This window comes from Cynoglossus semilaevis, chromosome 4, assembly GCF_000523025.1.
Source record: "Cynoglossus semilaevis isolate Cse_v1.0 chromosome 4, Cse_v1.0, whole genome shotgun sequence".
Lineage (NCBI taxonomy): Eukaryota > Metazoa > Chordata > Actinopteri > Pleuronectiformes > Cynoglossidae > Cynoglossus > Cynoglossus semilaevis.
Window position 1 is genome coordinate 10,544,386 of NC_024310.1, and position 27,975 is coordinate 10,572,360.

At 38.5% G+C, this 27,975-nt stretch overlaps 2 protein-coding genes across 4 annotated transcripts; both read left to right on the plus strand.

Moving 5' to 3' along the window:
• Positions 1-530: 530 nt before the first annotated feature.
• Positions 531-12,283, plus strand: LOC103378043 (integrin-linked protein kinase). The gene is made up of 13 exons (XM_008309092.3): positions 531-681; positions 1,798-2,050; positions 5,701-5,866; positions 6,774-6,869; positions 6,973-7,069; positions 7,167-7,250; positions 7,351-7,436; positions 8,116-8,225; positions 8,434-8,561; positions 8,738-8,859; positions 8,973-9,072; positions 10,661-10,791; positions 10,943-12,283. The coding sequence occupies exons 2-13, from the start codon at positions 1,962-1,964 to the stop codon at positions 11,090-11,092; spliced, it is 1,359 nt and encodes a 452-aa protein (XP_008307314.1). The 5' UTR covers positions 531-681; positions 1,798-1,961; the 3' UTR covers positions 11,093-12,283.
• A 524-nt stretch (positions 12,284-12,807) lies between these two features.
• apbb1 (amyloid beta (A4) precursor protein-binding, family B, member 1 (Fe65)) lies at positions 12,808-21,668 on the plus strand. Of its 3 annotated transcripts, none has more exons than XM_017032039.2 (15): positions 12,808-12,931; positions 14,162-14,811; positions 15,092-15,297; positions 15,383-15,445; positions 15,573-15,667; positions 15,789-15,855; positions 16,487-16,633; positions 16,831-16,958; positions 17,523-17,528; positions 17,697-17,811; positions 17,911-17,989; positions 18,069-18,149; positions 18,258-18,373; positions 18,534-18,710; positions 18,889-19,044. In XM_017032039.2, the coding sequence occupies exons 2-15, from the start codon at positions 14,184-14,186 to the stop codon at positions 19,042-19,044; spliced, it is 2,064 nt and encodes a 687-aa protein (XP_016887528.1). In that variant the 5' UTR covers positions 12,808-12,931; positions 14,162-14,183. The 3 variants fall into 3 exon arrangements, with proteins under 3 accessions (XP_016887528.1, XP_008307315.1, XP_008307316.1); XM_008309093.3 differs by having other exon boundaries at positions 12,838-12,994; positions 18,889-21,668; XM_008309094.3 differs by lacking the exon at positions 17,523-17,528 and having other exon boundaries at positions 12,838-12,994; positions 18,889-21,668.
• Positions 21,669-27,975: the final 6,307 nt, after the last annotated feature.

Here is a 27,975-nt window from a genome sequence, read left to right on the forward strand (position 1 = left end):
ACTTTATCTTCCCTCCTCTGCTATACCCTACTGTACACCAACCATCTAAAATTTCTCATTACATCCATGAACCTTCCTTCTTCTCTTTATACTAATACTGTATACAAATACGAATACAATTAATGTTGTTACTATGGAAAATACCGTATGTACAAATATATTTACTCAACTGCAAAGAGGAAAAATATAGAGGAACCCACAGAACTATTACTTGCAAAAACGTCATAGAAACCCCAATGTAACGATTTTAACATATTTACTGGATTCTTTGTTCACCGTAATTTACATATATTAAATATAGACTTAGACTTTCTTTATTGTCATTGCACAGAAACACAAGAAAACAGTGAGTCTGGCAACGAAATGTCGTTGCTTGGCAGAGTACACAGCTTGTACGCCATGAGTAATTGCTTGAAGTATGTCTACATACACATGTATATAGGTAGTGCAGAACAGACATTGTGCTAGTAATGTTTTATACAAATTATGAAAAATATATCCCCGGAGGCGTCATTTTTTATCCTGCAGTTCGCTGTACAGCCAGTAGAGGGTAGAAGGTGTTGGTACCTGTGACGTAGACACCGTGGAGGGTGTGGAACCCCCTGAAGATTTTAGAACAGAACGTTAATAACTTGTTCCCCTTCACTTGGACATTTACATTGTAACAGGTGAAGACATACGGTAAGTTTATTATAAAATTAAAATGTTTGAACCAGAATGGGCCATAAAGTGAGTGGTTGTGTGTGTGTCTCATTCAGCGTCAAATGAGAAACACGACGGTCCGCTGCGTCTTGATTAGTGTGTTAGCATGTTAGCACCCAGCTGGCTCTGGCTTATGTATTTACCGTGGGATGCCAATTTAATAGTAATAAACACACGAACAAATTACGATACTTTTAATTTTATGTTTTCTCTTGAAACAAGTCATATTTTCTCATCAGGAGGTGAATGGGTTGTCTGCTAACTTCCATTGATCGTTACCCTGTATTAGCCCCCGATAGCAGTGCAGCTAAATAATTCTGGTGTTAGTTAATACACTTGACTGAATAAGAGTAGAAGTGACTAAATAAGAATAAATGTGACTACAATGTTTATATTGACGGCTAAAACTGTGAAGGAAAAAGCTAAATTCTCTTTGCACGTCAGCTTAATGAAAAGTTAGCCTGCAGCCCAAGTTTTAATAGTGTAAAACGACTATTCAATTAAATGAACTGGTTTATTCATACGTTTTTCATTCAAATTACAGTTGTTTACCGCTCTGCTGCAATCGCCTTTTTCGCAAGCTCTTTGAGCTGTTTTTTTAGACATCAAAGATACGTTTTGTGCCACATGACCTGATAATTATGCAACTCAAATAGCCTAACTATAGGCATATTTGTAAGGTTAATCTTTTATGAACATAGAGTTCAGGGGTCTGTTTTTTTTTTTTTTTTTACAGAAAACTATAAACCTTGTAGGATATTGTGCTGTGGTTTGTCCGTATTTGTTAAGAGTTAGGGTGTGATGCTGGTTAGTCTTGCATCATTCAGTCACATTTGTATTTTTACACACTTGGCTTCCATGTCTTATAATTAGCCAATTGGATATTGTTTTGTTTAAATATTTAACACTTATGGCATAGTAAAATAGAAGCATGGATTGGTTTGACACTGCATAAAAATGTGTTGCACAATGTGCAATGTGTTGTCAACATACCCCCCCCCCCATTTGAGGTGGGTATGATGACAACAGATATGATGATATTATCCAATACATGGTTGTAAATTGTAAATTCTTTCTCATTGTCACTTTTATCAGGTTTTCCGTGAGCTGTTGATCATCTCTGAATTGTCCTTCACTGTTCCATATGGGAGACTGATGGTGGCCAGGACTTGTTTAAAACCTTTTGGTCAGGCTCTGTTAGTAATTTAGTTCTTAGTCTAATCAGAGGGGTTTCCCTCAAAAAGAACACCCCAGCTAAAATGGATGACATCTTTACTCAGTGCCGAGAGGGCAATGCAGTAGCAGTTCGTTTATGGTTGGACAACACAGAGAATGACCTCAACCAAGGGTAAGTAAAACAAAATGTAAACTATACAATACTCTTTCTTTAGGTTTTCCATAGATGTTGCACTGTGGCAGTGGTATGAGCCTGTCTATTCCCCCCCCCCAAAGATATTGTGTCCTGAGATTGAGCCTTTTTCCTTACACACAGTCATAAAAGGCAGTAAATGTGCAGTGATGGTAGTTAGTCACACAGGCAACACATTCGTTTTGAGTGCAAAGTTTCTTTTCTTTTTTCTTTCCTTTTTAATCTTTAATAAGCTACATGCGATGTTTGAAGAGCTCTCAACACAAGTTGTTACCAAAGCAGAAAGAGGTGTCGTTCCATTTTGAAGCCCAATGATTTTATGTCATATAAAAGTATTGATTTATTTTATTTTTTATAGTTTTGTTTACATTGTTTTTATTTTAAATGTTTGAATTGTAGCAGTCATTGGAACAGTGATTCCTTCAGATCAGTTCAGCTACACAGAACCTCCTGTGTGTCAAACCCATTAGCTGATTACATGTCAAGTTCCTCCTCCTGGTTGATGTATTTAAATCACTTGGTGAAACCTTTTTTTTTTCTTTTTCGTACATGCTTTTTTTTAATTTTCCAAACTTACTACTGTCTGCCTTATCGGATTTCTGTAAAGATATATTCTTCTCAATGACAGTGTGTTTACTCTGAATTAGAGCCCAGACAGAGAGCAGTGGTGGAATGCTGAATCTCCTTACAAGGAATAACACGTAGGCCTTAAGGGAACCATTTACCACCAACAAAAATCTCAAGCAGAGGTGGGAGTAGAAATACTGTTGTGAGTAAGACGGGGGAAGAATGCGACTGGACAGTCATTTTACGTGGATATCTGTGTGGCCTAATAGGTTTGTTTTTTTTGTTTTTTTTAAAGGAATGTACACTGAGCTACAGTATAAAAAAAGGAATGTACACTGAGCTACAGTATAGCATAACATCACTCCCCCCTCTAAATATTTCTGGATTTCATCTCCTAGTGCTCTCAGCTGGCTTCACTCATTTCCTTTCAACACTTCCTTACACTTCAGTAGTTAATGACAAAGTCTGAAATTCCCTTTAATGTGTGCATTGTAGAGTAATCAACCAATGTCCGTGGATTGATTCAATGTAACACTTTTATGTTTGTTTTATTTATTTCGTTTGATAAATGTGGTCTGATTATGATGGTTTGCTATTTATTTTGTAGTTAAAGAATTCCCATTACTGGCTGCTGAATATTGTGGGTTTAAATCCACCTGCATGTCCAGTAATTTATAAGGTTTGCACCATACAAACTGAGCCACAATTGCAGAATCACTATGTTGTTCTGTTTTTTAAAAATGTCAGACCAACTGCTTAAAATTTTCAAGGTTATATATTTTTTTGCTCGTCCGCTTCCCCTCAGTTGAGCTCTGTTATATGACCTGCTGGGGATTTCATAGACCATAGACGAACAGGGTGCAGACAGGGGCGCTTCCTCAGGCTTTTCCGTCTGCCAAACTGAGCTCTGTTGGCAGGTGGAAGTTCCTGAAATAATTTACCACAGCCCGACTGAAGGGAGTGAGTGGCAAGAAAACCCTGGTGCTCCAGCTGCTATAGTTGCATACATGAATCAGGCCTACGTGGAATATCTCCACTATAAAAATGTCCCTGAATAGTAGTGCACACATAAACTAGTAGACTCACTGGCACATGACTGCTGGTGTCTTGCATGAAGAAGATTGTTTTTTATAATCTTTGATCTGTTGAATTAGATGTGAAATTCTGGAGATAAAATGTTCCAAAACCTTTTGCAGTGAGCAATTTAATCATCATTTTTCATAAAGGATTGCTCAAATTTGTCACATGCTAGCACAGGCCTACATAGGAAAGAGGTAAAACGTCCCGTCAGAGTACGTGTTTCTCCAACTGACTGCAATTTCTCAGGAAAAGGAAGGTTCCTCCACATGCTTAAACAGTATAAGCAAAAGTAAAGCTTGTCATAGCATGGATATTTCTCTGAAACCCAACTACCTGAACTGCACAAGACAGCATCACATATAAGAAGAACTGAAATAGGAAGAGTCCACAACCAGGTATCAGGACCGACACAGTTGAATCACTGCACCCCTACAAGTACCCTATAAACCTGTGTGAGTAAGCCTGATGGGAGTTTTTGTCTTTGGCTAATTCGTTTTTAGGGTTTGGCCTTTTGGTCAGGGAGGAAATTGCTCAGGGAGCAGAACTGCTGCTGCTATAGCAGGTCGCCCAGATGAACAAAAAACCAAGTGTTTTGGGACAAAGTGTCTCTGTGGGGCTCTTGATGTTGTTTTCAACCAAACACTGCAGGATGTGTGAATACAGACCAGTGAATTGATGGCGGTGGGTGCATAGGGTTCAAATTCCTGCACATTGATAGAACTCTTGGCTCTCAAAAGGCATCATTAGGCAGTTTGACTATTCCAAAGAAACAGAAGGATTTCATAGTTGTTATATCTGTAAAAATGAAGGAAAATTTGGGAAACCCTATCAGATGTCATCAGCTGTTTGAGTGCAGCTCAGAGTTTGAAGTAAATAATTAAGTCTGGAGAGTGGGGGTAAGAGGTAGTGTAGACAATAAATGGGTAACTGGAGAGAGAAATACATGGATGCACAGATGGACATATTTTTATTGACATCACACCACTTACAGCTTTCGTTGTGTTCTAACCACTCAGTTTGTGTTGGTGTCATTTTGGAGTCATCGTTGGAGTCAGTTAGATACAAATGACTGTGAGCTGTTAGGTGTCAGCCCATGTTGTCAAAACTTCCCTTTTCCAAATAAGAGATTGTGGAAGTACAAAGGCCTGATGAATTTGCTTTCAACTCAAAATACAACAGTGTACTGTAGTAAAAGACTACAGTACCTATCAGTAGCAGCTGAATCTTTTGCAGTACTGCAAAAGAAGGAAAGTAAAGCTCTCAAGCCTCTACGCATCAGTAGCAGCTGAATCTTTTGCAGCACTGCAAAAGAAAACAAAGTTCAGGAAAGTAAAGCTCTCAAGCCTCTACGAATTTGGTCTTTTAGAATTAACCTTGTTTTTTTTTTTTTTGTTTTTTTTTTCAGAATTTTGTTAAGGGCTTTGTTATTATTTTGAAAGACAGTAACACAGATTTTCTTCCATTTTTTTTACCCCATTTTATCTCCAAATTCTCTTCCATTATTTCTGCTGTATTCCATCTACACCTTTGAAGTCTAACTGTTGTTCTGTTTTAGCCAGAGACTTAATTCAGTTCAAATTTGATGCATTTGAAAAATAAAAATAAACGCCAGATACGTCAGCCATCCTACTATACTTATTGATGGTGCTGTAATTATTCACCAGAGGAATAGCTAAAGAGTCTGTTTGTGTGTAAAAAAGGTCACATATATACAATTAGTTAGTACAGAATAAGTCAAAAACCATTTAGAGTTGGTACCTTGGATTATTTGGGTTTTTGAAAAAGAACATTTGATTGCTCAAGCAAAACAGAAAAAAACCTGGTTGGCCTTATAGTGACACAAGAGGCTGAAATGTCTCCTTGAACTGTTTTTACACCTTCTTTGTACGTTTTTACTGCCGATTTTCCTCAGTTGTTGTTGTACTAAATGCTGATTTTAACAGTAGCTTGTGCTGAATGTTCATGCTCTTGTCTTCCTGCAGAGATGACCACGGCTTTAGCCCCCTGCACTGGGCATGCAGAGAGGGCCGCTCCAGCGTGGTGGACATGCTCATCATGAGAGGCGCTCGAATTAATGTCATGAACCGTGGTGATGACACACCTCTCCACCTTGCTGCTAGCCATGGTCACCGGGACATTGTGGGGAAGGTAAGGAGTGTGTAAACATACATACAATAGGGCTTCAACTAATGATTATTTGAATTATTACCCTTTAATTATGCAACAGAAACAACAATGTAGTTTGTTGTTGACTAATTAAATTGTAAATTGTAATCATTGCACTTTTATTGTTGAATTATTCCTGTTCCTTTGATATTTTACTAAAGCTGTGAATTTATTGCATTTATTTAAATAATTTACACTGCTAATCCTGAAAGTGACATTCAAAACCAATGTTCACATCCAGCCTTACAGGGTGTTTATGTGCTGTTTAATACAGGCTATTGTGAAATCTAAGCTGATTCCACTTGAACAGTGGTTTTATTATTTTGTCCTGTCTGTTCTTGCTGTTCCACCATCAGCACTTTCAATTTAAAGGGCAAGCATAGCAGATAAATCGGTGTCAAGCTGAGAATAAGCCTCATAATGTTGCAAAAACAAACTATATGCTCCTGTCGGAAAAAAAAACCAATTTGCTTCATAATGCATAATGTTTAAGGGTTAGAGTCCAGTGGCTTACTTTGTACCTGTACAATGTTTTTTTTTGTAGAGCAGTCGAGGTAAAAATAATAGATCAGGACCTGGCCTTAATGACAAATGTTGTAAGGCTTTCATTTCAGTGGTTTGAAGATAGAATGACAACCTCCAGCAGCTGACAGAACTGCTGTAATATTGTGAGGCTTCTGCTGCAGTGTCTGATTTAGAGTCGCTGCCAGGCAACTATTGAGTTTAATATTAGTAGTGTCTCAATACCTCTGGTATGTGTCCACAGGATAGTCATACTTGTATGATTTTTCTTGGCAACATCACCCCACATCCATGTATACAGCCCAAACAAGATGTGACCAGCCTTGTTTTGCTTTTAATTCCGTCTTTGCCTTCTTCATTTTTTAAGCTGATCCAGTGCAAAGCAGATACAAATGCAGCTAATGAGCATGGGAACACACCACTGCATTATGCCTGCTTCTGGGGGCAAGACCAAGTGGCTGAGGTTGGTGCACCACCTGGTGGTGTAAATGGAGAAGCTCGTTTCTTACTCTACTTTCCTTCATGGTAATTAATAAGTGACAAAAATCTTTTTTCCTCATTTTTAGGACCTTGTTACCAACGGGGCACAAGTGAACATCTGTAACAAGTATGGGGAAACTCCAATGGACAAAGCCAAACCTCACCTACGTGAAATCCTCAGAGGTATTTATATGGCTTATCTTTCCACAGAAATCTATATGTTAACCTTTTAAAGTTTCTCTTTAATTTGTGTTACATGTCTTATATTTCTAATGATCAGAAAAGGCTGAGAAAATGGGACAGAACATGACTAAAATCCCCTTCAAAGATACATTCTGGAAAGGCACTACCCGAACTAGACCCCGTGAGTCCTTCAGCTCTATGATAAATTCAACATGAATGACGAGATCTTGTTGTTTGAACTTGAACTAACCCATCTGTTTGTCTCCTCCTTGTGTTTTTAGGCAATGGCACTTTGAACAAACATGCAGGAGTGGACTATAAACAGCTGGTGTTCCTTGCTAAAATAAATGAGAACCAATCAGGAGAGGTAATCACAGTCATGCTGTGACCATTTGATGAGTGAAATGTACCTACTTATTATGGAGGCACTATATTTCACTGAAATAAAGGCAGCACTGCCTGCAGTGCTAGTTTAGTTGTACTCCTGTGCCTGTAATATTCTAGACAGTGTCCTGGTGAGGCAGTGAGCATAACTGTGCAGCATTGCTTCAGCAAGAAACCAGAGCAGTCTTTATTAGTCACACACTTTGCTGTTTTATTTCTCTGAAATATGAGCTTCAATTATGAAAACAACTGCACAGTTTCAGGACAGCATTATTTTTGAAAAAAATATTAACAGCTAGTGCCATAGTATCATTACAAGTACTATGCACTGTGAAGTAGTTCCTTAACCTGCGCCCGGTGAAGGTGCAGTATAAAATTCATGTTTGCACAGGCACTCAAATACCTGCAGAGTCACACAATTTAACTCACAGTCACAGCTGCTGGTAAAACTTAAGCCATGGGTGAAGATTTGAGCAGAGTCAAAACAGATTGGAGCCCCTTATTTGTCCCAAAACTGGGAACCAGTTTGCCATGCCAAGTTGTTTGTTTTGCTTACAGCACGACAAAGCCACATGTTGGAAATGGCCAAGTTTCTTTCTTTGTAACTGCTGAAGTAAGATTGTAATTACTCCAATTTCCATATTCTTTTTTTCTTTCTATAGCTTTGGCAAGGGCGCTGGCAAGGAAATGAAATTGTTATTAAGGTGCTTAAGGTTCGCGACTGGACCACAAGGAAAAGTAGAGACTTTAACGAGGAGTATCCCAAGCTCAGGTGGATATTTTTTCCAGTCTCTTTTGCCAATCTTTGGTTTTGTTACATTTCATCTGTCTGTTTGCATTATTCTTGCATCAAGTTTGTTCAAAACTTTATGTAACTTCTTGTCACATCAAGCACAAGATGTCTGTTTATGACAAATCATCCATGCTGTCTGTCTGTCTGTCTCTCCTGTGTCCCCTCCTTTCTATGTTCTCCATCTCAGGATATTTTCACACCCTAATGTTCTTCCCATGTTGGGAGCATGTCAGTCTCCTCCCGCCCCTGACCCTCACATCATCACACACTGGATGCCTTACGGCTCCCTCTACAATGTGCTGCATGAAGGCACCAGTGAGTATTTTTGCTTTGGTCACAAAAGTCTTTATCTGTCATCACTCCAGGTTGTTTGGAGAGACTTGTGATTCATTTTAACTTGTCATTACGTTGCTGCTATGTTCAGTGGTTATGGGACGAGTCCAATTGGCTGAAACCTATTATTATTTGTTCCACATTCATCCTTCTGTCAGACTTTGTGGTGGACCACACACAGGCAGTGAAGTTTGCACTGGACATTGCTTGTGGAATGGCCTTTTTGCACACGCTTGAACCTATGATCCCTCGCCACTATCTCAACAGCAAAAGTGTGATGGTAAGAAGACATTAGTTTAAAATTGCTTTTCTTGCAAAAACAGTTCCAACCAAACTGTTTTTGGAAGACATGTCCTTCTCTTTAATGTGATGTCTCTCTCCTTGTTTCCACAGATAGATGAAGACATGACAGCCAGGATCAGCATGGCAGATGTCAAGTTTTCCTTTCAGTGTCCGGGTAGAATGTACTCGCCTGCATGGGTGGCCCCTGAGGGTACGCATCTCTCAAAATAGCTCAGATCAAAAGTGACAGCAGAAGCAACACAGGCTGCAGCGCAAATGATGGATGCTGGGTTTCCATTGACTGTCTCTGAGGAAAATATAATCTGCAGCCGATTTCTCTGTTGGATACAGTGAAATCTGAGCAAGATGGAAAGATAAACATGATATAAATTGGACAATGACCAGGGATCTCTTGTTGCAGTGAGAATTTAATTTTACAGTAGAGTGCATTGAGCATGATGGCTATGGCTGCATGGAATAAAGAGATGCTGCCTTCAGTTACCATAGAAACAGCATGCGTATAGTGTGTAGCGAGCCATGAAATTGAGAGTAGGGAGTGCTGCTGTTGATAAGGTACAAATGTGGCTAAAAAAAGACCTTCACTGCGAACTACAAACTGTAATGTAACAGAGGTAAAAAGCCATAGGTGCTTAAAGAGCCTGTTAAGTACGCTAGATTTAAATCTGTAATGAGCTCTTCAGGTGCTTTAAGGTCATGCTAATTGTTTTGCTAATAGAACTTTCTTGTGCAATCAATGAAGAGAAAGTTGAACAACTGAAAATATTTTCTGACAAATTTAGATCCAAATTAACATGAAACGGGCTGCAAATCAGCAGCTGATCTTGTTTCCCAAGATTGTTTCCCAAGATGCACAACTGAATTGAAGGGGTTTTTACTTTCATAATCAGCAAAGGTACCCCAGTAGCAGTAGTATTTGTAGTATTTTCAGAAACACATAATTAATTAATACTTACAACAATGTTACATTAAAAGTTAAACTTCTGATACGTGGTTCTAATCTTGGCATCTGGTGTTGCCAAATGCCTGGAGTTGGTGCAGTGTGGTTGGGTTTTTAGATCTAACTCCAACAAGAGTTGAACAATCTAATATACCCAGTGATGTGGTCAGTGAAGGGTGTAAAGTCCCTGATGTTACGTGAATAGCTGTGTTTCTATGTCCTTGGAAAAACCTAGAAACTAAACAAAAGACATTAAAACAAATCAGTTTGAATAATGCAGAACAAATTTGTTGAAGTCAGACCACTTGACCCAAAACATACCAGTCAGACTAGAATTACAGAGACTGTGCATGATGCAGCTTATGTTTATTTTATGTTTTAAATGCGATTCGGTCTGCAAAAGGATCCAAGCCACAAACCAGAGTTCCTCAACTGCCAGCTTACAGTACTTCTCACTATCATATAAGGAGATTGGAAACATAAAGCAATAACTTGCTCAACAGGCTGTAGACAGATGAAATAGTGTAACTCTCCATCTGTTTTCACTAAAGAGTGACTTTTTAGGAAAAAGGGTGAAGAACTGTACTTTTTGATTATTTCCAGATTTTTTTCCTAATTAAACACAGAGTTGACCCAGATTCTTCAATTTCTATACACTATATAATTTGGTCTGTTACTGTTTAGTAACCGAGGTAATATTAGATTCCTCTCTTTATCTGTAATCATTGTTTGCGCTCCATAGTAACACAAAGTCTGAAGAATAAATAAACAGCTCCTGCTGGGACTGTGGCTGTGGTGGTTGCTGATGAAACTGCAATGATTTTCTCTTTGTGGATTTCAGCCTTGCAGAAGAAGCCAGAGGACATTAACCGTCGCTCTGCTGACATGTGGAGCTTTGCTATCCTGCTGTGGGAATTGGTGACCAGGGAGGTTCCTTTTGCTGACCTATCCAACATGGAAATAGGCATGAAGGTCGCTGCTCTAAATCTTTTGTACAAATATTATACATCTTAATTAGATTTGTAATAATTTATTTGTTTATCTATTCATAAAAATATATCTATATTATATAAAGATAAATAAGAAATATTAATTTAGAGAATGTCTTAATTTTGTTCTGCAGATCGCCTTGGAGGGCTTAAGACCTACAATTCCACCTGGAATCTCGCCCCACATTTGCAAGCTCATGAAGATATGCATGAACGAAGACCCAGCTAAGAGGCCCAAGTTTGACATGATTGTGCCAATTCTGGAAAAAATGCAGGACAAGTGATTCTTATCACCTACTCCTGCCAGTCTGTGCTGAACTAATAATATACTGGATACCTTCTGTATTCCAGATTTCTGATTGATCTGGTGGTGTGGTGCTTACCAGTATTGCCTTAAACTCATTCATCTAACATTGCATTCAGCGCTACTGTAGCTTCTGGATGAATCTGGCTGAAATGTTTTTTATATATTTTTTTGTTACTGTGATATTAAGTTGTTATTTAGTGACAATCCTGTCACTGATCTGCTGATACGGTTTCTGCCGGAGCTTAGTGTTGACTGTTTTGGCAATCTACAATCATGTGGCTGCAGTATGGTCTTATTTAATCCACTGAATCACCAGGGGAGATCAGCATGGCAGTTTGTTGCATTGCTTAATTTTATTTGAGGCCATAATTTTATGTAGACTTTATTATTTATGCCAGCCATTATCTACCCTATAATAAAATAAATAAAATGTTAACCTAAAGCTTCTGACATTGAAAGTAAAAATATATAATGTTTTCCTCGAGAACAGTCTGCTAGCATGTCAAAGATCTTAAACCATGCAAATATGAAATCATTGAGAAGATTAATGTAAACAGTGCTGATGAGAGCAGAGTGATTCTCTTAGGCTTGGCTGTACATGGAAACAAATGTACACTGTAGTGGCGTTACCAGCTGAAGCCTCATTCAACTGTGTTTGTGTAAAAGGTTTACCCTACAGTTAAGAACTATTCTGCTAGACACAACAGCCCAAATCATTTTAGCCCATTTTTATTACCAGTAATTGCACTTCACTCGTCATTTTCATGCTGAAAGTGTTTGTGTTTCTTTAAATCCATACTTCACCCAGTTTATTATTTTAAAGTACAATTGGGTTTTTTATTTGGACGCCAAGTTCAGAATTTACTTTTTCTGTGAATTAAAGCTGCCGCCAACTGTGACTGAGACATCGAGGGAGGTTATTAATATCTCACTATCTAATCCATTGTTTTACAACTTGTATTTCTTATTGTTATTATTACTTGGAGCCTTAAGTTTAATCAAAATTTGTCTCATTTGATTATGTGTTTCTTCTAACTCTTTTTGTGCCCCCACCAGCCTGCTTGTTTGTGCTGAGTCACAGTTTAAGCCAAAATCAAGAAAGAATTTAAACAAATGTTTGTATTTATATATAAGTATATTAAAAAGAAATGTTTGGGAAGACGTGAAAGTGTGTATTTGTGGTGGTGATTTTACCATTTGTCGGGTTTGGTAATAAGACCTTTGGTTAAATAAAATATATAAATTCAGATTGTGATCATGAGCCTAAATGTTGCCTTCTACTAGTTGGGGCCCATGATTAAAAGTCTGGATTCTGTCTTTTATAATCTGAAATTTACATTTAAGTCTGGTTTTCTCTCCAAAATCTTGGCAACAGACATCTGACTTTGGTTTCTGAGTTTTGTGCACATCCTCCAAATACATTTAAAGAAGCCGAAGGTTCACTATATTATTCATGACTTCCTCTGAATTATGTAGTTTAATCAGTTTATATTAAAATTCTGAGAAAGGTTTTATAAAATGTCTATCTGCCCTTTATCCTTTGCAATAACCTTATATAAGAAAAATATAGGATTTTTACAATATTAATATTATTAGTAAAATGGATAAATTTTGGGCTTCAATATGTTAAAGCATTCCAAATAATAATAAAAAATATTTTCTTACTGTGATTTTATATTTTAATCTTCGTGACTTAGCCTACTTAGAGTTAGCAGTGGTAAGGGGATGTGACGTCAATCGGTGACGCAGGTTCGCCCTCCATCAGCAGCCGAGCCCTCTGACAGAAAACACCAACCGCATACGGAGAGGCACCAAGGTTTGTGGAAATATGTAGTTAACTGACACCGAATATTTCGACAACGAGGTTCTGGGGGAACTGGTAAGTTAAAAATAATTTAAAAATTGCATAGACTTGATAAATCACAGCCTCTGTGCCTTGTTTCCATCTCCCTGTTTGAAGATAGCATTAGCCTAGCTTAAAATGACGACGGCAGTGATGGCGGACGGTGCCCGTTATTTCCAGCTGCTGCGGTGGCATCTGATAAACATTGATGTCTTGTGAAAACCTAGTTTGATTTTATAGATGGGTGGATTTTACAAATGCGGGACTGATTTTCCAAACGAGACATTGGTCTCAATATTCAGTCCAAGATATAAGTAAACAAAGGTCGTGATAGATGAGCAAGGCAAGTGTGTTGAAGTGCGTTTCACATTAGGGCAGAAAAAACTTATATTCAGGCAACCGCGAAGGGGTAACTGCTAGAGACGAAAATCGAACTCTCCTCATCCTATAAATACAAACGTTGCCAGGAGCTTTTGCTTTACGTAACATATATTTTAAACAAACAAACAAAAAATCAATAGTGTGGCAAACCACAGGCCCATGTGTGACACTGTCACATCTTAATTAATAAATATAAGATACGATTTATAAAGGATGTTTTATATTTGATATGAAAATAAAATGTGATTCACAATTAACTTTATTTAGAGAGCAGACCTATTTTTGTGTTGAAGTGTTAAATTGACCTGCGTACTGGAAGTAAAACTACTTATGGTAGAACCTTTTCACACCTGCATGGAGGATCATTGGCTGTGCACCTGCAGTTCTAATGCATTGTAGGGTTTTTGGCCTAGAGACTTGAAATAGGTGCTGCCAAGGGCTGCATGCATATCACTATCACAGAACCACCTGTAACCGGGATGAGTCCAGGATGGGCCTCTTTGACGAAAGGAGATCTGCACTTAGGATGTGGTGCAGCATAAAGGGCCTATAATATGTCATTTGTACATGGTGCAGCATTTGATTTGTAGAATATGGTGGTTCTATCTCTCAAGCTTCTTTTAACAAAGCATTTGATAAATGCAATGTACTAAACACTTACCACTTGGCTTCTTATTACTAAATCTTCCATTGGATTTTTAAAATTGACCTTTAAGATTAAGTCACTAGTTTTATACTGAATGCATCACATGTAGCAATAAAACTTTAAACTACTAATAGCCCTCTCGAGAAATCAAGGTTCTTTATTTTTCCATCCAACAGAGCAGTTGCATGGGCAGTTACCATGGGAGGCCATGATGATGTCCCATATGTTGTGAGTAAACAAAAGCAAGATGAGGAGCTGAAGAACAAACTGAAGGACAGTAGCCATTGGTGTGACCAGGAAACCACTGGTAACAATGCAAAGTGGGTCAAAGAAGGCCAGAATCAGCTTAGGAAAGTAGCTGAGAACCAGCAGGAACAAGACCATAACTGCAACATCAGTCAGAATGGAAACGAGGATGATTTCCCTCATCACAACACCACAAGAGAAGAACAACAAGGAAATGAGGAGCAGACCAAATCTACTAAAATTGCAATAAGCCCAGGTCTTAGCCAGGAGGAGTCCAAGAACCTCCTCAACGAACCACTTCTCATCAATACTCTGGAGTCCACAGAAAAAAAGGAAGGAGAGGCGGCTAAAGAGAAGGAAAAGAATGCAGAAAATGACGAGGAGACAACGGGTGATACCAGAGGAGAGAAAGTATCAGAAGAACAGGGTGACGTGGAGTCTCAGAGAGAAGGGAGTGTAGGAGGGAGAAATGCCTGCCTCCTCTTTTCCAACATGAATGGGACACCAAGTGATGAAGAGGCAAACTGGCCTGGATTGTCCCAGGAAGCAACTGCTGACAGCTCTCCAAATGGCAACAAAGGTAAACCCTAGAGAGTACAGAAATATTTCCACACCACAAACTCACCATTCAAATATTTCTAGGATGCTCAGCAAATATAAATCTCAATAAAAAGCCTTTATTTAAACAAATATAAATCTCAATAAAGGACCATGTATGTCTTTAAAAAACTCATACTGATAATAATCATTCATTATACCCATGTTTAAATCCCACTGTATATAACATCTCTCATTCTCCATGAATACTGTTTCAACCACACTTTTCATTCTCGGTGTTTCTGCTTTTTTGTTCTCCCCAGAGTCCTTTTGGGACTCCAATGCTTTTGAGACAGACACGGACTTGCCCTCAGGCTGGATGAGGGTTCGTGACACATCAGGCACTTACTACTGGCATATCCCTACAGGCACCACCCAGTGGGAGCCTCCATCTCCCCTTAGTAAAGTTGTTGACTCAATCATGTCCTCCTCTATGTCCCTGGAGACAACTCCTTGTGAGGAGCCCGAGGTGAGTTTTAACTACTCTACTAGTCAAACACACACTAGTCTGTGAACCTCTGTGTATTAATGACTTGTATTTTTTTTATGTTTAGGAATCCTGGACTCACCTTTCCAGCACAGATGAAGGGGCTGAAGGAGAAGGAGAACTGTGGAAGGTATGTTTTGGATGAAGTGGTAAATAACTAAGAGTCCCTAATAAATAGTACATTCAATGTAAAATATTTAAAACATTTTTATCTGTCTGTCTGAAAGTTTAGAATTGTTTTCTTTTTTTTATTTAAGGAGGAGGAGGAAGAGGAGGAGGCAGAAGTCGCATCTGATCAAAGTCTGAAGGAGTTTGAGGGAGCGACCTTACGCTATGCTTCCATTAACCTAAAGTATGTGCTGTTTCTGCAGATGTGTAGTCTGATAAGATTTTTGACTTGATAACAGCCTTTTGCTCTTTCAGCCTTTTCTTACTTACTTATTTTGGCCTTGTTTATTTACTTCTTTCTACAGCTACAATTGTTCCCAGTCTGAGGAAGATGAGAAGCTCCCACCACTGTTCACTGACTTAGAAACAAAGGTAAATCAGTGTTGACGTTTAAAGCAAGAAAGATTTTGAGTTTAATAAAGGATCAAGTTTTTTTTCTTCATCAAGGACTTTGCAAACCCCATGTATAGCATCTGTGTTTTGTTACTTGGCTAAGTGCAAAAAATGTGCACGTTGTGAGTTCTAATCTCAGGTTCCTGTGGCCTGCTAAGCTATCTTTATAAAACTGATTTGGGGAAAAACATTTTTATGTGCAGTAACTTTAACATTAGGTATGCTGCTAGTGTGAAATAGATTCTGATACATGCCCTCATTACATCTCTATATTTAACTTGTGCTGTTTTATAGGCCTCCTTCACAGATTTCAGACAGGTGTTTCTGTCAGTATTTTTCAGACACCTGCTTTAGTTCCTGGTACTTATGTCCTCTCTGCTAAAGTATAGTTGTAAGGTATTTTCTTTGTGTATTTAATATGACACAATAGTGTTAATAATTCTGTACTTTCCACAACTAAAAATCTCACAAAGCTTTGTGAGTAGGTGCTCACAAAGAAGCTGATGCACACGTACAGTTCTGTATTTCTGCCAGCTCCACTGTCGACTGTTTTCCTCCTCGTTTGTGCAGCCTTGCTTTGTTCTAACACGCTGCGTCTTTGCACTTGCAGTGTTTTGCAGTGCGTTCACTGGGCTGGGTTGAAATGTCTGAAGAGGACATGGCTCCTGGCAAGAGCAGCATTGCTGTCAACAACTGCATCAGACAGCTGTCGTACCACAAACACAACCTTCATGACACTGTTGGAATCTGGGGAGAGGTGAGTGTATTTTCCAGGTAGAGGTTAAAGGGCACAATGTGTAGGATTTGGTAACATCCTGTGGTGAAATTCCAAGTTGCAGCTCAGTGTCTTTTGCAAAACATATTAAGAAGTATTAGTTGTGGAGTTGCTAATTTTAGACAGTTGATGAAATCTTTCCAATGAATGAATGCATATTTGTATGTGTGCTGTGACAGGGTAAAGACATGCTGATGGTTTTGGAAAATGACACAATGAACTTGATTGACCCGCTGGGCCAGACTCTGCTTCATGCTCAGCCAATTGGCAGCATCAGAGTTTGGGGTGTGGGCAGAGACAATGGCAGGTCAGTCAGCCCTAACAAACATCCTCTTTCAAGACAGGAGTCAGAAATACTTTTGTTCATTTACTGTCACTTATCATGGGTGTTCCTGTCATTGTTAAACCGTTTGTCAATTATTTATTATAATTAAATATTGCCTTATATTGTCTCTTATAATGTAAAAATATTCTGTCAGATCATCTTTGTTTACCAAATATCAGCCGAAATGTTTTGTCCTTCTCTTTGCTTCTGTTATTTTTTATTTTTTCAAACTAATCATTTTAGGTTGTGTTAACATGCTGCTTTATATTATAGCTAAACTTAACGTAATTTTATTTATATTAAAGTGTGTATATATATATTTATATATATATATATAGTGTAGTTCAGCAGTCTTAAAGATACCTGCAGTGACAAGCTTATTAGATTGTGAAAACATTTCACTGCACGTTGCCTCCCCCTGGTGGATTGTCTCAAGTAATGCACAGAAACACAGTGATTTGTCATGCTCTTGCCTACTGTTAATGTTACTGTGTACTAACTTCACCCTGTTCTTCCTTTCATGCTCCAATTTTTCATCGTCAATAGGGAAAGGTACATTAAATTACTTTTGCTTCTTAAGTTGTGTAATTACTGGCAGAGTTGTATGTCTTTTTGTTTTGTCTGCTCACAGAGTGTTTGCTGAAACAGACTCCTAATTTTTTAGCTCCATTCACAATTCCACCTGTGATTGTGACCTTTACTTTCTAATTTCACCTGCAGGGACTTTGCATACGTGGCTCGGGACAACCTGACCCAAGTTCTTAAGTGTCACGTTTTCCGCTGCGACTCGCCTGCCAAAAACATCGCCACCAGCTTACATGAGATGTGTTCAAAGGTCAGTCGTTATTGCATTTAACTTGGTTTCGTTATAAATTCAATGTGACGAGCCATGGATTTTCAAGATTGCATGTTTTCTGTTTTAATTTACCTTCAGATAATGATGGAGAGAAGGGCAACCAGGCCCGGGGCTGGCAGACACAGCTTCGATAAACCCATGGTCATCCCTGTTGAAGGTCAGGATTCAAGACTTGTAATATCATCATTATTCAAGTTAAGAAACAAATTGTTGAAAGTCTTTTATTTTTCACACAGAGTTTCCAGCTCCTAAGAATGAACTTGTTCAGCGCTTTAATGTTTACTACCTTGGTTGTGAAGCGGTGGCTAAACCAACTGGTGAGAAAACAAGTTAATCGTGAAACAGTTAAATTAACATTGTTTTTGTGTCTTTTAGCAGGTGCTTTAGAAATGGTGTTTTTTAGATTGTTTTTCATACATTCCCAGGTGTGGAGGTGGTCAATGATGCTCTGGAGGCAGCAATGAATAGCAAAGACAAGAACGATTGGACCCCCGTCTCCGTCAATGTCGCACCAGCAACCCTCACAATACTTTCAAGACAGGTAAAGATTCAAACCTTTTCAACAAGGGATGCAATCAGCTGACATTTAAAATATTTAATGTCAGATTCCACTGGCAAACCTGATGCAGTGATTAAAGTCAATGCTGCCTGAGGTTGAACTTAGACTCTTAATCTTTTAATCTGGTTTTTCCTATGTCCAGAATGAGGAGGTTCTGTCAGAGTGCAGGGTTCGCTTCCTGTCTTTTATGGGTGTTGGCAAGGACGTCCACACCTTTGCCTTCATCATGGCAGAAGGTCCGCAAGATTTCATCTGTCACATGTTTTGGTGCGATCCCAATGCTGCCAGTCTGAGTGAGGCTGTACAGGCGGCCTGCATGGTGAGTCAAACTCTGAGTCAAACGATGAGGTCATATCTAAAAGCCTTCTGAGAATTGCAGTTGTTCTGCTGATGTCTTACAGTCAACAGCTAAGTCAACACAGAGGTGAATCACTGTTGTTTATGAGCAGACTGTGTTTAGTTTGAAGAGAATTTACGCTTGTCTATGTATTTTATAGCTGCGCTACCAGAAGTGTTTGGATGCACGTCCACCCAGCCTGGCCTCCTGCCTGCCCACTCCTCCTGCTGACTCAGTGGCTCGACGTGTCAAGAAAGGGGTGCAGAGTCTACTGGGCAGCTTCAAGAGCTACAGGTCAGGCTCTCAGTCCCCCTGAGCCAGACAGAAGATTACACAAGCTCTAAATCACAAAGGGTCCATCATAATATTCCTTCTTCACTCTCACCTCCTCCCATCTCACCGCCACTCTTTCGCCTTACGACAACTTGACTTGTCTGGTTAGTAGTCCAGTAGGTGGATTAGTTTCTGGAGGAATGTGTCTCTAAAGAGAGCATTTTATTTCTTAATCCAGCTTTACTTTTATGCAAAAAAAAAAAAAAACTCTCATCTCCAAACGTATGTACACCCGGCACTTTTGTTTCACTGCTGGGGTTATTTGATCTCATCTTAACTATTTTTGTGTTTTAACAGAAACAATGCTATGAATGTTGGTTGTGCACAGTAGTTTACATGCTATGAAAAAGAGGTTGCTTCTGTTATATTTTCAGTGCAGTTATCTTTGACACTATTTTTTAAACTAACTGAGGCCTTGGTCATACTTTTCCACATCCTGTGTCAGAAGAGAGATGCTATATTTTTCAGCTATATGTCTTTGTGAAAGCTCAGCTCACCTATGGACTAATTGGACCATGGCTGGATCAAGACAAGCTGATCAGAGTTTTTGAAAAATCAATCAAATCAACTTGAGTGATTTAAAAAAATTCAAATGACTTGTTCGGTATTTATATATAGTGAGACAAGAGTGAAGGATTTAACCATGAACAGTCTGCAGGAACTATGTAATGTCTGTTTCATTTCATAGTTCCTGCACACTGTCCTTATGACGTCTCTGGTGGTCCAGGACTGGATCCCTGTGACCAGATGTCAAGAACTGACTAAAGTTCCTACACACAAAGGTCACTGTCCCTTCTCCCTTTGCAGGAATTGTCCCAGTCAAAAATGACATGTGATATTTGCACGCTTTGTTTTGCCCAATGCTCTTCCTAATGCAGCTTTTGAATAAGCACATCTGTGCAGACAAACAGACAGGGATGGATGACTCGATAAAAAATTAGATCCTTGTAGATCTTTAGAGATACAGTACACACGTGTGGAAAGTATGCCAAGGCTTTAAAAGGTACTGTAATGAAGCCGTGGTCACACAGTGTCAGGTTTCCTAATAATGTTTTTCTTGTACAGCATCATTGCACGTCTCTCTGCCACCACGGCTCATAACCCTAGCGCAGCAGCCATGTCAGTATGTGCCACGTAGTGACATCTCCTCTAAATCCCTCCAGAACAATGTACCTTAGTCTTCCAAAGGAAACCACGATCGTCTGTCACATAGCGAACAACCTCCGATTTGACTCTAGCCAGTTTCTCATAGCATTCTGCATGAACATATGGTAGTTCAGTGCTGGTGTGCAATAATGGGATGTTTCTGTATGGTATGTTGATCAGTGGAGTGTGTGTGGCCAATGGAACAGCAGAGCCATGTTATAATTCACTCTATTCTTACAAGAAGAGTAAAAAAAATAAAGGAGTAAATAAAAATACTCTGGGTTTCCCCGCAGCTGTTCAGCACCAACAGAACTCCTGAACAGCACTGCAGAGACTCGCCACACGCTGCATGTTCTGATAGCTTAGACTTCTGGGTGCTTGAGACCCGTCAGTGTATACTGTAAATTCTTGCTCTGTGTGTCTGTTTGGTCAACGGAGGCTGGAGTCCATGTGTTGTTTAGTGTCACATAGGCATGTCACTCTCGTTAGTGTTTTATAATTAAGTTAGCATTAGATCGTCAGACCCGACGTTAGTTCCCACAGAGTGAAATGGAGCCGGTTGACGCTTGTATTAATAGTCAGTGTATATAAGAAAGATAGAACTTCTACTGTGGGTCACCTTCTTTCCCCTCGACCACATTTTAATGTGCGTGTCCTTCAGCTGCTCCGGTAAATGTATTTTTTATTATTTTAACACAACAATGTACACCCTGAAAAAAGTTTAACACTAGCTAATTAGAGATAGTTTGTTTTTTTTAATTAGGAAACACTAATAACCAAGTCGTAGTTTAACCTTGTGTCTGTCAGTGATCAATACTGTGTGTAGCACAATAATAGAAGTCACAGTAACGATGCATCTTTAATTTTGTTGGAGTGAAAAGAACATCTGCAGGGTAAATATAATAAGATGAAAAGTTTATTTGCAGTTAAAAAAAATCTTTCAAATAAAATTAAATGATAAAATACACACCGTGAATGTATGTCTAGTTCCCGTGGCTGGTTTACGAATTATTTTTATCCTTTATTCCGCTTGACTGTCTCTCTAAAAATAATTTCAAATATGAGATGAGACTGTATTGGATCTTGCTACCAGTAGAATATACATTTACAAAACTGTCCATGTGTCAGAAATTCAAGTTGACAACTTAGGATACACTGAAACTCTAACAACTGCCTCTTAAGATGAGTGGAAGATATAACACTAATGGAAACAACAGACTTCTTTATGACATATATATATATATATAAATAATATATATATTACTGCCATGTGTCATGCCATGTTGGAATTGTGCTTTTCTCCTCCAATGTTTTGCCGTGTCTTGTGGGTGGCAACACTACAGCTGGACGAATTAGAGAAAATTAACAGATTAATTTATTTCCGTTTCTGTAAATTAGGTGTACAAACTTTATGTATATAGAAAGTCACTGCACAATAAATGTGAACATATCTGAACTGTTTACTTGGTGTTTTATTTTCATATTTCTACAGCTGTGTACCAGGGTGACTCATAACCAGACTGTTAAAAAGAACCTGTCACAAACTAACCAACACTTTTAATTATAGTTTGGCCGTCTAAAATGACATTTGTAGCTATTTGAAATGTGGTACTCTCAACCTATAAAAATGATCAGCTCTTATTGTTATTTGTCAATCATCACTATTTCATTCTTATGTCTGCCAATGCATATGAGCAGCGCACTCGCATGTGCAGGCACAGAGGCTTCAGCAGGTGACAAATGACAGGTTTGTACCAGAGGTTTTCAAAATGTGAGATTTGCCTCCACTGGAGGGCGACAGAGAGCTTCAAATTAGGCGAATAAACCACAAAAAATGCAGAGAGAACGTAGCGTCCTGGTCTGGACCATAATGTTGGGAAAACTTTCTGATGTAGAAGAGGAAAAACAGCAGGTGGTAACAAGGAAGGTATTAGGAGTTTCTTGTATGGGTGTTGGATGTCATTTATTTCATTATTTTTATAGATAAATGAAAAGGTAACGTTGGTATGTGCATGTGTGCGTAGGGTGGGAAGATGAGGCAGTGGCAGTGTTTCTTGTAGCCCCACAATGACCCACAATGTTAGACTTTGAGAACCCCTGGTGTATATGATATCTGTTTGCCCTGGAGGAGTACTTAGCTTGCTTACCACAAGCAAACAGCAAATAAGTGTCACTGTGTGTTTGTTTACTGATGGTCTAGGATTTGGCTGCACCCAAAGCACCCCTGGTTGCAGCATGAAGTACATACAGCCCTATATTCTGAACTCTGACAGCACGGTGTTTATAGTTCTATGATACATAACAATTTAAAGGACTGTTCAAATCTGTGTCATGTTTGTGGACTGTGTGACTGAAGGAGGTTACTTGGCTACTTGGTTATGATGATGTTAAAATACCATTTTAAAGTGTTAGTAATTGGATACAACATCACATCTGTTTTAAGGCATGGTAGATTTGAATTATTTTTTCTAAATGGTTTGATACATTTACCAGTGATGCTGCTGATGTCCTTTTAATAGACTGTCCAGTTATCAGTTGCTGTCCCTTGTCATTGTCTGTTGTCTCTGTCCTTTCAGGGTTTACAAAATTAACATATTTTGTGAATGAAAACCTGCAACAGTTGATTAAGTCCTGAGGCAAAACAATAAAAAGAGTCATCAGAACAGCCACTCCTAAGGCTTCCCTTCAGCATCCAGAAGACTGGGTCAAATCCTTATATTTGATATATGGTAAAGTCAGGTGCCTCTGAGTAGATTGGTTACCAGAGGGCAGTTCTGATTGCTAAAATTGTCTCCTTTGGTTCCTGATTGTTAATGCATGGCCGTTTCTTATTTTCTATCAACAGCTTTATCTATTAGCCCCAGCATTTCCATTAAAATGTAAAAGAAGCTCCACATACAACCTGTCTGGCTCTTTTGCATATGCATTCAACATGCTGACATCACTTTTACCATATGTACTGCCAGACAGCTTGAACAAAAAAAACAAACAAAAAAAAAAAAAACAGGACCCCGCCCCTCCTCCAGCCACATGTCATCTGTTCACTTCATATCTGCTCTGTTGCCCCCACCTGGTGCGTTCAAAAGAAAGGGTAGGGCTGCTTATTATTTCTGTAAGAGATGACTGTGGAGATGAAAGGTGCACATCAGTGGTAGCTTCCAAAGCCAGACTGGTAATAATGGCTTCCACCATCTCCACATGAATATAAGGATTGTCACCTCACTGGGGTCACCCAGCAGCCACACTCCTCACATTCTGACTTTTTGATGAAAAGAGACGAAGCCGTGTCTCTCTTTTCATCAAAACATGCTTTGTTTGAACACAAGCACAAATTGAAAATTATTCGAATTCAGGAACTGATTTGAGCAAATATATTTATTAGAGATAACTTACAAACTCTATATAGGGAGAAATAATAATAACTATGAAAGTGTGACAAGCAGGTGATAGATATTTGAAGGAAGAATAATGCTGTATGACCTTAACATCTGAAGTAATTAGCAGTAAAAAGCTAAGTGAAGAAAAGCAACATCTGCTGCAGTAATGCAGTAGGAGACAGACACTTCCTTTTTAATCTATCCAACCATCCAACTATCATTTAAGGTAGTGGGGGAAGGCTGTGTGCTGTCCCTTTACTGGTGGTACAATATGAACATTCCTATGTTTTAATTTTAAGGCAAAAATGTACCTGAATGAAGCGTCACATGCTAATGCTAATGTAGATTGTTTTAAGCTGCAATACTTCCTGACCACAGTCCTGAAGTTCAAAGTATTTAGAGAACCATGACTTTGAGTAGAGTATATAAAAATCAAAATGCGTAAAATTCCAAATACTTCTTTAAAAAACTAAAATGTTGTAAGTGGTATCAATCGCTGGTATTTAAAAGAATACTGTAAAAAGGATGATATATTATTAACAAAAATATATTTAAAATTAAAAATGTCCCCAGAAAATAATATAACATTGGTAAAAAAAAAAACCATTTTCTTTTATATCAAGTTAATTTATTTCAATCTGCTGGCTTTGTGTGTGTTTTAAGAGAGTCACTGAAGCCAGATTTATGCACTGCATTTACCGGCTGTCAATCACAATTTACATAGGTCGGCCCATGGAGAAACTCATCGCAATTATAATGGTTCCTATAGACTAATTATGCATATGACGTTTGTTTAATGGAGATTTATTTTGAGTAATGAATGTGTAGTCTTGTGGAACATTGCTTTTTTCCGCTGCATGTGTCTGTGTTCTGTGTCCTCCACTGGGCTCTTCAGTATAATCACCAACCTCTGCCTGGATTTTTGGTTTCTGTGTCTGAAAGAGATGATAGAAATCACTGAATTGTGTATATATATATATATATATATATCACAGGTATATATATATATATATATATATCACAGGTATATATATATATATATATATATATCACAGGTATATATATATATATATATATATATACCTGTGATATATATATATATATATATATATCACAGGTATATATATATATATATATATATATACCTGTGATATATATATATATAATACTCCATATTATGGCTTCCCCTGCCTTTGGGTTCTGCAGAGATCTCCCTTCCTCAGAATCATGGCCAGGGCGGTCAGGGCCGCAGCCAATCAAACACAACCACAGGAGATGTGTAAAAGCAGAAGCAGCATTAGATCAACTATAAAGAAAAGCTAACATTTTTTATGCTACCTCTGCAGGGAGCGTCCTCTGAGACAATTACTGCGTCCACAGTTCCTACCACAGGCCCGACTGGTAATATGAGATGCATTAAAGAATATGGAGAATAAATTATAAACAATACATCTGCAGGAAAAATGTCAGTGGCATCGTTGTTATTGCTCACAACTATTCACCGGGGACTAGACCACCTAATCTCAAAATGGTCACAATTTTCTTTCTAGTCCAAATCACACCGTGATGGTCTGCCACCAGGAGCAGCCGACAACTCACTGGTGTCTGGTAATGATTTCACCACTGGTCCTGCAGTGATTCTAGCAGTAGCTGCAGCTCAGCATGGCATCCATAAACAGTTCACTGCACAAGGCTAAATAAAAGAAAAGTATTTCTTTTTACTGCATTGTTTCCTGCTGCAGTATGAGGACAATGTGAAGTCGTCTTCAATTTGGAGGTAGCTTAGGTATTACTTGGGTCTAAGTAAGGCTAAATCAGATTTAAAATCTGATTCATCACAGTGTAACTGTGGATTAGTCACGATTAATCATGATTAATTGAGGTAAATCAGATTATTATATTTGACAAAAGCCTTTCTGCCTGTTCTGTAAATGTATACTTTCATATAGAACAAATACGCAGACAGATATCTTAGTATATACTGTATAGTATATCTTAATATACCTTCATAGATTTGGTGGATTTTTTGAAAATGATTGTCTAGAGTCCCTCACTTTTGACAACAACTACATTTGACAACTGCCAGCAAGTTGAACATGTCACTGGAAGTTAAGTCTTGCACAAATGCATGATGGATGCTGAGGTGATATTTTAAGGTGAAGGTACTTCGTGAAACAAAAATGTTGTGTTCAAATATCTACATGTGTATCGGCGGTGTGTTGGAGTAATGGGACGTAGCCCCAAATTCCTGTAAATTTGTAGTGATTTGACTTGTCCATGTTAGTTGAGTGACTGATTCATTCATCCACTCATTGATTCATTCCTTCATCTTTTTGCATTTTTTCATTCATCCATTCATTCTGACAACACAACAGCTTCCTCATCAACTGCGAGTAGCCACACCCTTTCTCAGCTCTTATATTGAGTTTATAAAAGTATCAGATTACATATCATGTGATCTTGTGTGAGTATATGGATGGGTATGGAGTAAGAAGGTGGGTGTGAATGGGGGTGTGGTTGTGTCTGGTAATTTCTCCATCAGTCTTGAGCACACTAGATTATAATATGAGAAGCAAACAGTTTCTTAAAGCGACAGTACAGCATGAAGCAATGATAATAAATTAAATTCTTCCAACAATTCTCTCTTCCATTAGTTCACCCATTAATCCATTTAAGTCAGATTAATTCTGTACATTCATGTGGGACATTAAGGTTAAACAGGTTACAGAGCCATATACCTGTAAAGATAAGAGAACTGTTATATATTCACACCCACCGATTCCTGTTACGTCACCGACTCCTCGAGTGTTAAATATTGAAAATGACAGGGATTTCAAACATGCAGGAACAAAGTTTTTTCCCCACCTTTTTTTTTCACATCTCACTCACAAACTTCCACCGTCTATAATAATTTAAACCTATAGTGGATAAAATAATTTGATTTGATGGGTGTAAAAAGCAACTACGATAAAACATTCAAATCATATAAACTACTTCAGAACTGTTTTTTTTCCTGTATTACACCATTAGAACTGCTATCCCTAATGATCCACCCACATACCAACAGAAAACCACGCAGAAAATCTGTGATCAATTATCTATGTGCAGTTGTTGCAGTTTCCTTTGGAGAAAAATTATCTATGTGGTGCTTCAACATTATGTACAGGAACTGCAGTTGTTGCAGTTTCCTTTGGAGAAAGAAGAAAAACTCACGTAAAATCATATAATCCCTGGACATAATCTACAGAATAATGGATTGTTGTTTAAAAAAGAAGAAAACGAGGATACTTTTTTATGATACCTGCTTGAGGATGTGATGCTAAGGACTAGGTTATGGAAATGTGTTACAGTATTTTCCACAGAGTTTTTTTTTTTTGAACCATAAACAGTTCTCTTGTTCTCCTTGGTTCTCATACTTAGTCTCTTCCATTAAAAAAATGTCAAATGCGACGGTGGAGTAGAAGAAGAAGGATGAATCTGAAGTGTCATCCTGGAAATTATTGCTATTTCTACTTGGTGCACTTCCTGTCACTTGACTCCAGATTCATTAGACTGGAGACGACAGACAGCAGCATTTAAATCCACACTAGGCCAAGATGTGGACTTCATCAGGCTCTAATTTCCATTGTGGACGAGAATTAGTTGAAAATGACACATCTCATTACCCGAGGTTGAAATGTTCCCGCAGCGCTCCAGAGGTTGACACAGACACAATTATCCACCGGCAGGTGATTAACATTTCACTCGTTTAAAGCATTACGTCAGTTTGCTTAACATTTTCAGAAAAGTACTTCACTTATCAGTCATCCCTACTCATAATGACTCCTTAATTCTGTAGTAAATGATTTGGGGACATTTTTTATTATTACTGTTTGCCTCATTTAGAAGAAAAGTTCTTTTAGTTTTTTTTTTTTTAACTAACTTTTAGAGGAAACACCTTCCAGTCCGGTGCTCCTCTCTACAACCCCCTCCTCCAGTCCCTTCAACCAAGTGGTCAGTAACCCCCCTCCCTCCTACAGACCCCCGCCCTCCAAGACATACATTGCAGCAAATTGCATCATTACTCTGCAAATTTGTTCAAGCAATCAACTGGATCTCACTCGGAGTCCAGATCTGACAACAGGAATGATTAGAATCCTGGATGACTTGACGTTTGCCACTGGAGACCAACATGAGAGTGGAATTACAACAAGGCCTGAAAACTGTGTTGTTGTTGTTACTCCTCCGTGTTCTGTCTTCCACCTTCTGCATCCACTCTTTGGCCTGCGCCCGTGTCTGTGGCTCCTCTTTAACAAGGTGTGACTCGAGACAAAGTCAAGGGTCAATCGTCTACAATGGAAGACGAGAAATAGCTCGTGCGCTTTTGTCGCAGAGCACAGCTGCCGGAGTAA

Excerpts from the sequence above, each read along its gene's own strand:
- LOC103378043 (XM_008309092.3), top strand. The coding sequence starts at position 1,962 with ATGGATGACATCTTTACTCAGTGCCGAGAGGGCAATGCAGTAGCAGTT. Across the intron at positions 2,051-5,700 it reads GAGAATGACCTCAACCAAGG|AGATGACCACGGCTTTAGCC; the intron begins GTAAGTAAAACA and ends GTCTTCCTGCAG. Across the intron at positions 6,870-6,972 it reads GGCAAGACCAAGTGGCTGAG|GACCTTGTTACCAACGGGGC; the intron begins GTTGGTGCACCA and ends CCTCATTTTTAG.
- apbb1 (XM_017032039.2), top strand. The coding sequence starts at position 14,184 with ATGGGAGGCCATGATGATGTCCCATATGTTGTGAGTAAACAAAAGCAA. Across the intron at positions 15,856-16,486 it reads TCACTGACTTAGAAACAAAG|TGTTTTGCAGTGCGTTCACT; the intron begins GTAAATCAGTGT and ends TTGCACTTGCAG. Across the intron at positions 17,990-18,068 it reads CATGGTCATCCCTGTTGAAG|AGTTTCCAGCTCCTAAGAAT; the intron begins GTCAGGATTCAA and ends TTTTTCACACAG.